The sequence below is a fragment of the Heterodontus francisci genome, chromosome 1, assembly GCF_036365525.1.
Source record: "Heterodontus francisci isolate sHetFra1 chromosome 1, sHetFra1.hap1, whole genome shotgun sequence".
Taxonomy (NCBI): Eukaryota; Metazoa; Chordata; class Chondrichthyes; order Heterodontiformes; family Heterodontidae; genus Heterodontus; species Heterodontus francisci.
This window is the reverse complement of record NC_090371.1, coordinates 242,317,392-242,331,482: the sequence shown is the minus strand read 5'-3', so window position 1 is coordinate 242,331,482 and position 14,091 is coordinate 242,317,392. Positions and strand designations below refer to the sequence as shown.

The 14,091-nt window shown below is 43.2% G+C and overlaps 1 protein-coding gene across 1 annotated transcript; it reads left to right on the top strand.

Moving 5' to 3' along the window:
- Positions 1–6,757: 6,757 nt before the first annotated feature.
- LOC137357413 (interleukin-8-like) lies at positions 6,758–10,127 on the top strand. Its single transcript, XM_068023793.1, has 4 exons — positions 6,758–6,866; positions 8,118–8,253; positions 8,373–8,456; positions 9,516–10,127. The coding sequence occupies exons 1-4, from the start codon at positions 6,803–6,805 to the stop codon at positions 9,541–9,543; spliced, it is 312 nt and encodes a 103-aa protein (XP_067879894.1). The 5' UTR covers positions 6,758–6,802; the 3' UTR covers positions 9,544–10,127.
- Positions 10,128–14,091: the final 3,964 nt, after the last annotated feature.

Below are 14,091 nucleotides of genomic sequence, written 5' to 3'. Positions count from 1 at the left end.
TAACGCTTGATTACTCAGAGATTGGTTTGTATTCAAAATCATCAGGTGTGTCACCTGAGAAAAGAAAGTGCAAGTTACAAGAGAGCAGAGCAGGAAATTCCAAAGATTTGTGATTTAATTTGTTTTGCTTGAGGAAGGTGACGGATGGAAGAGTGATAATGTCAGACACCACGAATCTCTTACAGTGAAATACTATACACCAAGGAGACAGAAAAATAAAATAGTATTTATAACATTAAAACCTGGCATTTCCTGATATTGGCAATAGAATAGGGGTGTGGGACTTCCACCTGTCACATGATCCCACCTGATTGCATTTCCTAGGGGGCCTGATTGTGTATGCAGGGTGAGACTTCAGCCAGAATCCTGTTCCTGACTGACATATGTTCAAGATAGAGATTTCTAGATATCAAACGCATCAAGGGATATGGAATAGTGTGGGAAAACGGGCGTTGAGGTAGTAGATCAGTTACGATCTACCTGAATGGCAGAGCCAGCTCGACAGGCTGAATGGCCTTTGCCTGCTCCTATTTCCTGTGATCCTATGTTCCTATGAATGAAAACTTTATTTGAAGTCCTCAGTCTCAGGGTCTCTACTTTGTTCACCCTGGACAGTAGCCTTCAGCTGAATGGCCTTATTAGCCTTTATGAGAAGGAAAGGATGTGAATGTGATGGTTGGCTGGTTGACTGTTGGAATGAGGTATGTTTTATGGGGGAGGGGTGCACAGGGTTTGTGATGGAACTCTCAGATATCTGCACACACACATATATTAGGTGAAGTGGGCATGGATGTGTCCATTGCAGCTTCTCTGGCAGCCAGTTGTGCAGCTGCAGGCACCATGGGAACATCTGGCTCCTTCTCCGCCTCCTCTCCCTCCTCCTTGGATGCTGGTTGCTCTCCACCTTCCTCTTGCTGAAGCTCCACTCCTTTCTGCAGCACCATGTTGTGAAGGGCACAGCAGTCCACAACAATCCTGGGGACCTTTTCTGCAGCATATTAAAGAGCACCTCCAGACTTGAATCTCATCTTGAACAAGGCAATCACTTGCTCTGTTATTGTCCTAGTGATAGTATGGTCTCCTCTGGGTCAGTGGCCGTGCTCCTCAGAGGAGTCAACTACCAGGTCTCCAGTGAGTCGCCTTTGTCTCCCAGGAGCCAGCATTGAGGCTGTGTGGTGGACAGAAAACCTGTAGTAGATGTGATTGGCAAAGAATGAAAGAGTACGTCAGCTCCCTGGATATCAGGCACAGACATGCATGATCAACTTGCAGTGGTCACACACTAGCAGGTCACTAATGGAATGGAAGTGTTTCCGATTCATGAAGGCGCCTGGTTGTTCTGAGGGCACCTTGATTGCCAGATGTGTACAATTAATCAGGCCATGGACCTTTAGAAATCCAGCCAATGCTGCCAAGCTGACAGACCTCTGTGTTTGAGTGGCCTCACCTGTGGCAAAGTCAATATAATTAGTGGCCTTGGTAAACACGGCATTGGTGACCTGGGTGATGCACTTGGGCAGATGACTGTGATGTCCCAGACATGTCTGCAGCAGTTCCCTGGAAGGAGCTGGAGGCAAATAAATTCAAGGCTATGGTGACATTGACAGTCATTGGCAAGGTGTGCCGACCTGGTCCTCTTGGGAGGAGGTCATCTTCCAGGCGCCTGCAGATAGATGTCTGCCACGACTTGCCGCATGAGCCTGAGCCTCTTGGGTACTGCCTGTGTGGAGTTTGCAAGTTCCCCCGGTGACCGTGTGGGCTTTCGCCGGGTGCTCCAGTTTCCTTCCACAGCCAAAGACTTGCAGGTGATAGGTAAATTGGCCATTGTAAATTGCCCCTAGTGTAGGCAGGTGGTAGGGAATATGGTATCACTGTAGGGTTAGTATAAATGGGTGGTTGTTGGTCGGCACAGACTCAGTGGGCTGAAGGGCCTGTTTCAGTGCTGTATCTCTAAATTAAAAAAAATAAAAATGCAGCGTTAAAGACACACTTAATGAGCTTTTTCTCATATGCTCCCTTGCACCTTCATGTCCATGATTCATATTTAACCTTGTCTACCTTTTGTTTCTCAATATGAATTTAAAAAGATTGGAGACACGTTGGGGCGTGAGTGAAAAACACAAGTATCTGTTTCAGATCAGAAAGAGGTCCAATTGTTAAACTTCTGGGTTACACGATTCACAGACAGGTGTTTCTGTGGCCGCAAACGAGACTCCAGGATGGTATGTTGCCTCCTTGGTGCTAGGGTCAAGGATGTCTCGGAGCGGCTGCAGGACATTCTGAAGGGGGAGGGTGAACAGCCAGTGGTCGTGGTACATATCGGTACAATGACATAGGTAGAAAAAGGGATGAGGTCCTGCAATATGAATTTAAGGAGTTAGGAACTAAATTAAAAAGCAGGACCTCAAAGGCAGTAATCTCAGGAATATTTCCTGTGCCACGTTTTAGTGAGTATAGGAACAGGAGAATAGACCAGATGAATGTGTGGCTGGAGAAATGGTGCAGGAGGGAGGGCTTTAGATTCCTGGAACTTTGGGACTGGTTCTGGGGAAAGTGGGACCTGTACAAGCGGGACTGGTTACACCCAGGCAGGACCAGAACCGATGTACTCGCAGGGGCATTTGTTAGTGCTGTTGGGGAGGACTTAAACTAGAATGACAGGAGGATGGGAACTTGAGCGGGGAGACTGAGGAGGAAGAAACAAGGGTAGAAACGAAAGACTGGGAACAATAGGCAAAAGTGGCAGGCATAGAAATCAAGGGCAAGAAACAAATAGGGCCATAGTGCGAAATAATGCTAAGATGACTAAGAATGCTAAAAAGACAAGCCTAAAGGCATTGTGTCTCAATGTGTGAAGTATTCGCAATAAGGTAGGCGAATTAACCACGCAAATAAATGTAAATGGATACGATATAGTTGCGATTACGGAGACATGGCTGTAGGGCAACCAAGGATGGGAACTGAACATCCAGGGGCATTCAACATTTAGGAAGGACAGGCAAAAAGGGAAAGGAAATGAAACAGCATTGTTAGTAAAAGAGGAAATCAATACAATAGTGAGGAAGGATATTTGATCAGAGAATCCTGATGTGGAATCTGTATGGGTGGAGCTAAGAAACACCAAGGGGCAGAAAACGTTGGTGTGGGTTGTATATAGACCCCCAAACAGCAGTGGTGATGTAGAGGATGGCATCAAACAAGAAATTAGAGATGCATGCGATAAGGTGCAACTGTAATTATGGGTGAGTTTAATCTACATGTAGATTGAGCAAACCAAATTAGCAATAATACTATAGAGGAGGAATTCCTGGAGTGCATATGTGATGTTTTTTGGACCAATACGTTGAGGAACCAACTAGAGAACAGGCCATCCTAGACTGGGTATTGTGTAATGAGAAAGGATGAGTTAACAATCTTGTGGTGTGGGGTCCCTTGGGGAAGAGCGACCATAACATGTTAGAATTCTTCATTAAGATGGAGAGTGAGAGAGTTGATTCTGAGACTAGGGTCCTGAATCTAAATAAAGGAAACTATGAAGGTATGAGGTGCGAGTTGGCTATGATAGATTGGGGAATGTTACTTAAAGGGTTGACAGTGGATAGGCAATGGTTAACATTTAAAGAGTGCATGGATGAATTACAACAATTGTTCATTCCTGTCTGGCGCAAAGATAAAACAGGAAGGGTGGCTCAACCGTGGCTTACAAAAGAAATTAGGGATAGTATTAGATCCAAAGAGGAGAAATATGAAATGGCCAGAACAAGCAGCAAACCTGAGGATTGGGAGCAGTTTAGAATTCAGCAAAGGAGGACAAAGGGATTGATTAAGAAGGGGAAAATAGAGTATGAGAGTAAGCTTGCAGAGAACATAAAAACTGACTGTAAAAGCTTCCATAGATATGCGAAGAGAAAAAGATTAGTGAAGACAAATGTGGGTCCCTTACAGTCGGAAATAGGGGAATTTATAACGGGAACAAAGAAATGGCAGGCCAATTAAATACATACTTTGGTTCTGTCTTCACAAAGGAGGACACAAATTACCTCCCAGAAATGTTGGGGAACATAGTGTCAATGAGAAGGAGGAACTGTATGAAATCAGTATTAGTAGGGAAATGGTGTTCGGGAAATTGATGGGATTGAAGGCCGATAAATCCCCAGGGCCTGATAATCTACATCCCAGAGTACTTAAGGTAGTGGCCCTTGAAATAGTCGATGCATTGCAGGTCATTTTTCAAAATTCTATAGACTCTGGAACAGTTCAAATGGATTGGAGGGTCGCTAATGTAACCCCGCTATTTAAAAAAGGAGGCAGAGAGAAAACAGGGAATTATAGACCGGTTAGCCTGATATCAGTAATGGGGAAAATGCTAGAGTCCATTATAAAAGATGTAAAAGCAGAGCACGTGGAAAACAATGACATGATCGGACAAAGTCAACATGGATATACGAAAGGGAAATCATGCTGGACAAATCTACTGGAATTTTTTGAGGATGTAACTAGTAGAATAGATAAGGGAGAACCAGTGGATGTGGTGTATTTGGATTTTTAGAAGGCTTTCAATGAGGTTCTACATAAGAGATTAGCTTGCAAAGTTAAAGCACATGGGTTTGGGGGTAAGGTACTGACATGGATAGAAAACTGGTTGGCAGACAGGAAACAAAGAGTAGGAATAAACGTGTCTTTTTCTGAGTGGCAGGCAGTGACTAGTGGGATACTGCAGGGATCAGTGCTGGGACCCCAGCTATTCACAATATATAGTAATGATATAGATGAGGGAATTAAATGTAATATATCCAAGTTTGCAGATGATACAAAGCTGGGTGGGAGTGTGAGGAGGATGCAGAGAAACCCCAGTGTGAGTTGGACAAGTTGAGTGAGTGGGCAAATACATGGCAGATGCAGTATAATGTGGATATCCACTTTGGTGGCAAAAACAGAAAGGCAGATTATTACCTGAACGGCGATAGATTGGGAAAGGGGAGGTGCAGTGAGACACGGGTATCCTTGTGCACCAGTCGCTAAAAGTAAACATGCAGCTGCAGCAGACAGTTAAGAAGGCCAATAGTATGCTGGCCTTCATAGCGAGAGGATTTGAGTACAGCAGCAAGGATGTCTTGCTGCAATTATACAAGACCTTGGTGAGACCACATCTGGAATATTGTGTGCAGTTTTGGTTTCCTTATTTTATTTATAGATACAGCACTGAAACAGGCCCTTCGGCCCACCGAGTCTGTGCTGCCCAGGGACAGCAGGAACCCAGAGAGACCAAAAGCACAGGGAGAACTGCACCACAGTGGGTGTAGGAGCCCAGGTGGAACAGCACCACAGTGGGTGCAGGAGCACAGAGAGACCAGGACCACAGTGAGAGCAGGAGCACAGTTAAAGCAGAAGCCCAGAGAGAGCAGGAATGTGGAGAAGGCACTGGGGGAGCAGAGGATGAGAAGAACCACTGTGGGAGCAGAGATGAGACAGAGAGCAGGAGCATAGGGAGAATAGAGTATGGAGAAAGCAGGAGCCTAAGAAAACAGCCACTCGAAGAGAGCAGTAGCACGGAGACAGCAGGGACACAGAGCAAGCAGTATCATGGAGGGAGCAACAGTGCGGAGATGGCAGGACCACAGAGAAAGCAGGAACCTGGAGATACCAAGAGCACGAACAGAGCAGGAACATGGGGGCGGGGGTGGGGGAAGCAGGAGTACGGGAGGGACATAGCATGGCTCTGGCTACCAATTACGCACTTGCTCTTGACCACGGCATTATAAACAGTTACCTATGTCACCCACCTGTAAGGCTACTCAGTGTTACAGCCCGCCTGAAATGTCTCAGTTACCATCCCCAGGGGTCTGTGGACTCCAGTTTGAGAACCGCTGGTTCAGATCAAACATGGCAGTAGGTGGCAAATCATAACAATGCAGCTCCTCACTGCATCCCTCATGGGAGTAAATGAGAAAATGTTCCATGGCCAAAGGAAAAGCAAAAAGGGAACACTAATGGTGCCTACTCAAAATTAAAGGATGGCTGCACAATGTATGAATCAAGCACTCGGCCCACAGTATGCTGCCTCATCTGCATTGCCAGGCATTGTCCCTACCTTTCACTTCTTCCGCCTCCGAGATATGGAGGGACATTTTTCTCCTGGAGGGCACATTGGGTGGGAGATGGGCAGAGCTAACACTCTTCCTGTCTGATGCCTGAGAATGGTTGGGACTCATTTATAAACAGCTGAAACAGGGGCTTGAGGTTCCAATTTAAACACTGAAAATTCAGGGTCTTGTTCATTATTCCGTACACTACAAAAACCTCTAGGAAGGAACACAATCTTCACTCGTTATATTTGTTTTATATTCATATTATTCAGCAAGAAACACATAACAATGATGGGCTCATTGGTAAATTATCTTTGATTTTAATATCACTTACATTGTATGTGGCAATATTTTCATTACAAGGTGCTGTGAAAATCTTTCATTATATTCAGTTATGATTAACAGCTTATTTTCGCCACATGGGGCTGGAAAAAAAGGCTAATGCTGCAATAGTTAAAATTCTCATCAAAGTGCTCTAATTGACTGTAATTAACAAACTGGTTTCTCTTTTCATTGGGCTTTTACATAGATTTTATTAATGATTAGCTCTGTTGTAATACTTAACATCCGGAGAAATTCCAGAATGCGTCAACTTCTCCCAGTGAGTCAAGTAATTCTGGCTACAAATACAGCAGGTGAACAGCAATGAGTCAGTCACAGGCTGCAGCAGCACAACAACAGCTAGAAGATAAAGATCATCACACAAGTAAAGCACAATGAAAAGCAACATTACTCTCAACGTTCTCACTCTCTTTGTACTGTATGTGTTATCCACACAAGGTAAGAAAGTTTTCACAGTATTTATACAGAATCTATAATTATATGGAATCAATTTGGGTCTGTATTTCACTGACTGGCTTTGCCACAAATATACATTGTAGATGAAAATTAACAGGGAAAGGAATCCTATTCACTATTTATTAAAATATATCAGTATAGTTCAGCATTAAAAACTGTTTATGACTATAGCCACAGATGAGGGAGTATATATAATTAGAATTAATGAGCTGAATTGTACCACGGAGCTTCGAGACCCTGACGGTGAGCTGAACAGCAAATTCCGAGCCTGGACTTGCCAGCAGCAGGGCTGCCGCAGTGGTTTTACCGCAGGTGGCCTTCTAATTGGCTGCCTGTAGGCTTGTGGTCCAGCTAAGGACGGCGGGCGGACTGCCTGATGCTGCCAGCTCAATCAGAGGCCAATAGCTCTGAAGTTTCAGCAGTACCACAGAGAGGTGGGCACTGCTGAGACAGCCTTGGACAGGTGCTTAAAAATAAAAATTTAGGGGGCTGATGGTGGTAGGCCCCTCAGGATGGAGGGGAAACCCCTCCGGGGGCATCATTATCACCAGTGGGGTTGTCTTTCTTGCCCAGTGTCCCTTCTTTGGGCCATGGAGCCTCTGGGTCTGATGGCCCCACAGGCTGCAGGCAGGAGATCGCCTCCGTGTAGTGGGCGGCATCCCTAAATGGCAGGGGAGTGCTCCGCCATCAACAAAATGTTGGTGGCCCCGTAAAATGGCCTGTGATTGTGGCCTTAATTATGCAAATCAGCTAGAGCAGCCAACTGATCCGCCTTGCAGCCCTCTTCCTGCCGGTGCTGGGAAACCTCCCCAGCAGCGGAACAGCAATGGGGAGCTGTCCCGATAAGGCTCCTTGCTTTTTTGCCAGGCCCCCCACCTGTGTTCCCATCACACAGGGACCAGAAAAATTAAACCCAATGAATGAATGTCAAATTATTTGGAAAATTGAAGGTAACAGTAAAATAATTTTGGCATCAGAAAATTGAAAACACTCTAATTCTTCATTCAGTTAACTTGAGTGTTACAAATTATTACAACAGGAATGCAAGCTCTCCCTTCAACCTGCAATATCATTTGCTGATTGACTGGAATCAGAGAGGTGACCTTCAGGAAACTGATTATAGGAGATAGATATCACTTTAGTCCCAATTGAGAAAGTGGGCATAAGAAAAAGAGGCACTCAGTACAAATCTAAAAACAAATCTTAAAGTCCTTCAATTGGTTAAATTTACAGCTGCATCGATTGGAAGAACAGGAATGAACCTGCGCTGTCAGTGTATCAAAACATCCTCAACATTCATCCATCCGAAGTACATGGAGAATATTGAAATTGTTCCAAGTGGTCCTCACTGTGAAAATGTAGAAATTATGTAAGTGTTTAGTTCCTTTCCCTTTCATGTATTGAAGAACAACCGTAATTCTCGAATTAAAGCCTCTTTTAGAGAGAGAAGACCGACGATTTGTAATAAATATCACTCTTCACTTTCAGTGCCACCCTTAAACACATGGATCGAGTATGTCTGGATCCTGTCGCCCACTGGGTGAAGAAAGTAATTGAGAGGATGATCAAACAGTAAGTTCCATTCTGTGTGGAGTGAGGGACGGGGAGAAGGAAACGGTTTCTCTTTTCACTGTACTTTTACCTAGTTTACAGCTTTGTACCAGATCACAATATCTAACACTACAGTGTGGTATAAGTCAGTCACATTGGTGGGTTTCTCTACATTTAGTCGAACCCAACCTCAGTAAAATTGTCATGCTAGTTTTCTGGTAATGGTATTCAGACTCAAACTGCTGAGTTGCAAACCTAGCCCCCAATGGTTCAGTGAAGCATTACAACTTGTGATGTGGTTCTGACCAGCACAGACCAGGTAAGCTCCAGTGATGATCTTTTGGTTTCTGCTGGATTAGCTGACTACAGCTGGAATCTTCCAGCATTGGTTCCGTATCCGAAGGCTATTGAAGGAAAGAAATCTGGCTCCTGCTCCTGAGCACTATACAGTCACCCCTGTTAAAAAGTGGGTGTTTTTTGCCATGAGGTAAACACAGGTTCAGGTTTGGCTGTAATAGCCTCATAGTTAAACAGCTCACAAATACTCCAAGAATGGCCGCTTAAATGAAATGACCAATCACTGCCAGTAAACATGAAATTAAATCCCCAATGGAACAAGATTGTAAACACATTGCCAAGCTAAGACCACACTCAGTGTTCAACATTAGAGGGAGCGAACATGTCTCATCAGGGTGGTCTTGCACTTAAATATTTAATATTGCATATCTATTAAATATGTAATATTTCATTCTGCTTCAAGTCAACACTAAATATATTTAACCAACTGAAACTATATCTGAATTGCTGAAAATAGAGACATGTTGTTGAATCTTTTCGTCTTGCACTCATCAGGACAACACGGAAGAATAACCCATGTAAGGTATTCTTGCGTGTTGTCTTGATGAGTGCAAGACGAAAAGATTCAACAACATGTCTCTATTTTCAGTAATTCTCTAGTTCTGTACTGCCAAGCGACTATTTATTTAAATCAATTTCCGACAGATTTCAATGTCTTTTAAAACATTTTGTCTTTTGTAAACATTCACTTTATTTATTTATTCATTCTTGTATTTTCCATAGTTCCAAGAAGACGAATGGATCTCACTGAAGAGAAGGTCAATTCGAATTGTCATGAGACTAAAAACATCTGTAGAAGATTGGGAATTTACATTTACCTGCCCTGGATTGGTGTAGAGTCATTGCAGTCAATGAATGTAAACTTGGCTTAACTTGGCATGCACTGTTTAAAATTGTTTATTTAACAATTTTAGCAATTGGAACACTGAAATGTGAACATTTTCTTATTTAATCAAACTACATCCCAGGCACCAAAGTAACCTGACAACAGGTGAGACATTGGGTGTGAAATATTGGATAATTTGAATAACAATTAAAATCAGATTCTTGACATTTGCTGCCAGGTAGTGATGTTAAAGGATGTAATTACTCAATGGAATTGTGCGGTATGACAAATTGTCAGTATTATAGTTACTGCTCGGTATGACAAATTGTCAGTACGATGCTTGTTGTTTGAATTCATTGCCATTTCTATTTTATTCTATATATCTCCTAAAATGGCTTATTTTTAACTTATTTGAGTTCCAAAAATTATGTTGCACTGGTCATTAAAATATATATTTGCAGTTGATCTGTGAATGTTTGTTTTTCTAATTAGAATTGTTCTGAAATGTTTGCCCTAATATAATTTTATATTTATTTTATTATAATTCTGTGTATTGTAAAGCTGGTGCCTGATATTGTCTTAACTTATATATTAAACTAAGTATTACAAATATATCCTGAATTGTTTTGCAATTTGCTGGAATTTTCTGTACTTACTTGATGCTGAGAACTCATTATTTAGTATCAAAAAAGCAGCTGTCGCAATCATCGAATAACATGCCTAGAATTTTCTCAATGCCTTACATCTGTGGCACCTTGACCTCACAAGGGAAAGACTCTCTGCCCAATCCAACCATTATTTTCTAAGAGTCCAATTATTACATCCTTTTGATAATTTCTAGCATTTTCCCTACTACTGCTGTCCCTCTTTTCTTAAATAGTGGGGTTGCATTTGCTACCTTCCAATCTGCAGGAACCAGAACATATAGAATTTTGGAAGAAGCATCCACTATCTCTACAGCCACCTCTTTCAACACCCTGGGATGTAAATCATAAGGTCCGGATAATTTACTAACTTTCAGTTCCATTAATTACTCCAGTACTACATTTTTACTAATACTAATTTTTTTTCAGTTTCCCATTCTCACTGGTCCCTTAGTTCTCTTTTTTGGGAGGATTTTTGTACCTTCCTCCATGAAGACACCAAAAGCCGATATTTTATGATAACTGCAGCATTCCCAATGACGGGACTAGAAGTAGGCGCAGCTTCCACCATTTTTCCCACATCCCACGCAATTCTATATGTAAAATGCTGGAAGTACTCAGCAGGTCTGGCAGCACCTGTGGAGAGAAACAGAGTTAATATTTCAGGTCTGTGACCTTACATCAGAACTGTTTTCATTTAAGAATTTATCTAACTCAGCCTTAATATTCAATGACCCTGCCTCCACTGCTCTCTGAAGAGAATTCCACAGCCTAACAACCCTCAGAGAAAAAGTTTCTCTTCATCTCTGTCTTAAATGGGAGATGCCTAATTTTTAAACTGTGTCACCGAGTCTTCTAGTGGGGAACTACAGACCTGTTAGTTTGTTGTCAGTAGTCGGGAAAATGTTATAATCTATTATAAAAGATGTGATAAGTAGACACTTAGCAAATAATTATATGATTGGGCAGAGTCGACATGGATTTATGGAAGGGAAATCATATTTGGCAAATCTGTTGGGACATTTTTTTAAAATGTAGCTAGCAGAATAGCTAAGGGGGAACCAGTGGATGTGGTGTATTTGGGTTTTCTGAAGGCTTTTGATAAGGTCCCACACAATTAGCATTTTGTTAATAAACAAAGTTAGTGCACGTGAGATGAGGGGTAATATACTGACATGGATTGAGAATTGGATAATGGACAGAAAACAGAGTGTAGGAACAAGCGGCTCATTTTCAAATTGGCAGGTTGTGACAAGCGGGGTCCTAAACAAGGATCAGAACTTGAGCTCCAGCTATTCACAATCTATATCGATGTTTTGGATGTAGGCACCAAATACAATATTTCCAAGTTTGCAGATGGCACATAACTAGGTGGGAATATGAGTTATGAGGAGGATGCAAAGAGGCTTCAAGGGAATTTAGACATGCTAAGTGAATGGGAAATAACATGGCAAATGGAATATGATGTGGAAAAATGTGAAGTTATCCATTTTGGCAGCAAAAACAGATGTAGAGTATTTCTTAAATGGTGAGAGATGGGAAGTGTTGATGTCCAAAGCGAACTGGGGCTCCTTGTTCATGAGACACTGAAAGCTAACATGCAGGTGCAGCAAGCAATTGGGAAGCCAAATGGTATGTAGGCCTTTATTGTAAGAGTGCAAGAGTAAAGGAGTTGTGCTTCATTGTATAGAACCTTGATGAGACCGCACCTGGAGTATTGTGTACGGGTTTGGTCTCCTTACCTAAGGAAAGCTAACTTGCCATAGAGGGAGTGCAACAAAAGTTTACCAGACTAATTCCTGGGATGGCAGGATTGCCCTATGAGGAGATATTGAGGAGACTAGTGAAGGATTGGAATCCCCTCCACCCCCCACCACTCCCGCCACCACCACTGGACTTTAAACCTGACTTTGTGGAGTATGGGGAAGGAACCCCAACTTCCACGGACAATAGTACTGTAAATGAGAGCCAAATCTCAACACAAAGCACACAGAGGCAGGCTGCATTCCGATGGCTCAATTTCAATCATTCCAACATCACTACAGAACTGATACTGTTAAAGGACTGGAACTTGAGACATTATCATAACAGTGACACAGGATAACCGCCATCATGTAAGTAATTGGGGAGGCCATTGTTACAACTAACCAGGCCCAGACCGCAGTGTTCACTCCTGTCAAGACCAGAGCTTCCCACTGGGAAGCTCCACCGGGCTGCAGTGCATGCGCGATGATGTCATAGTGACATCATCGCGCACTGCGCAGACTCAGTTTTGTCACGGACTCCCAGCTCAGGTAAGTTTTTTAATTTCAATACTTACCGGTAGATCACTTACCGTCTGTGTCCAGGCCGACCCGACCCGAGCCCGAAAGCCGTACCCGGAAGATGGGCCCTACCCAACCAGAACCCGACACATGTCGTCGGGTCCCGTCGGGTTCAGGTTGGGTAGCAGGCCTCTAATCTCACGTCTAGGCCTACAATCAATATTGGTAATGACCACCCGTGTAGGTGGTTGTAAGTTTTTCAGTCGAATCTTGATGGGGTTGTACTGTGGGGGCTGCAGTCGGAAGAAGGGTCAAAGTTGGTCATCTTGACTCAGGACCTACTATCAACACCGGGACCATCCGGCCATGTGGGTGATTGTAAGTATTTTCAGCCAAATCTTAGTGATCTTGGTCTGAGGGTTTTGGGACAAAAGCATAGTGTTTTTGCCTGAAATTTGTACATTTGTCAAGTCGTAGTGACTTTGTTTTGTGTAACTGGGAACAGTGATCAAATCGTTGAAGGGTTCAGCTGGGAATTGTATGTCAATTTTAAGTTACTGCAGGGGGCTTTGTACTGAGGACAGTTTTGTTTTATTTCTGTTTCAACTAACCATAGAGGTGTCTGTATTAGGGATATTATTGGATTCAATAAAACAACAATTCATGGTTAAGCCAAACCCTGTGTCACGTGCAATTTTGTTTTTGTAATTCCGAAAGTCCAAGAACTGTAGTAAGGAGGTATGGGATGGAACCTCTTATACTAGGCCTATTTTCTCTAGACTTTAGAAGAATGAGAGGTGATCTCATTGAAATACAAATAATTCCTACAGAGCCTGATAGGGTACATGCAGGAAGGAGATTTCCTCTGGCTGGGGGTGGGGGGGGTGCGGTGTGGGGTGGGGGGTGCAGTGTTGGTGAGAGGTAGAACCAGGAGACACAGTCTCTGAATAAGAGTTAGACTATTTAGGACTGAGATGAGGAGGAATTTCTTCATTCAGAGGGTGGTGAACCTTTGGAATTCTTTATCCCAGAGGGCGGTGGAGGCTCAGTCATTTTTGTTCGAGACAGAGATCAATAGATTTCTAGATATCAAAGGCATCAAGGGATATGGGGATAGTGCAGGAAAATGGCGTTGAGGCAGATCAGTCATGATCTACTTGAATGGCAGAGCAGGCTCGAGGGGCCGAATGGCTCCTATTTCCTATGATCCTATGTTCCTATGAATGAAAACTTTATTTGAAGTCTTCATTCTCAGGGTCTCTACTTTGTTCACCCTGGACAGTAGCTCTCAGCTGAATGGCCTAATTAGCCTTTATGAGGAGGAAAGGATGTGAATTTGATGGTTGGCTGGTTGGCTGTTGGAATGAGATATGTTTTAAGGGGGAGGGGTGCACAGGGTTTGTGATGGAACTCTCAGATATCTGCACACGCACATATATTAGGTGAAGTGGGCATGGATGTGTCCATCGCAGCTTCTCTGGCAGCCAGTTGTGTGGCTGCAGGCACCATGGGAACATCTGGCTCCTTCTTCGTCTCCTCTCCCTCCTCCTCGGATGCTGGTTGCT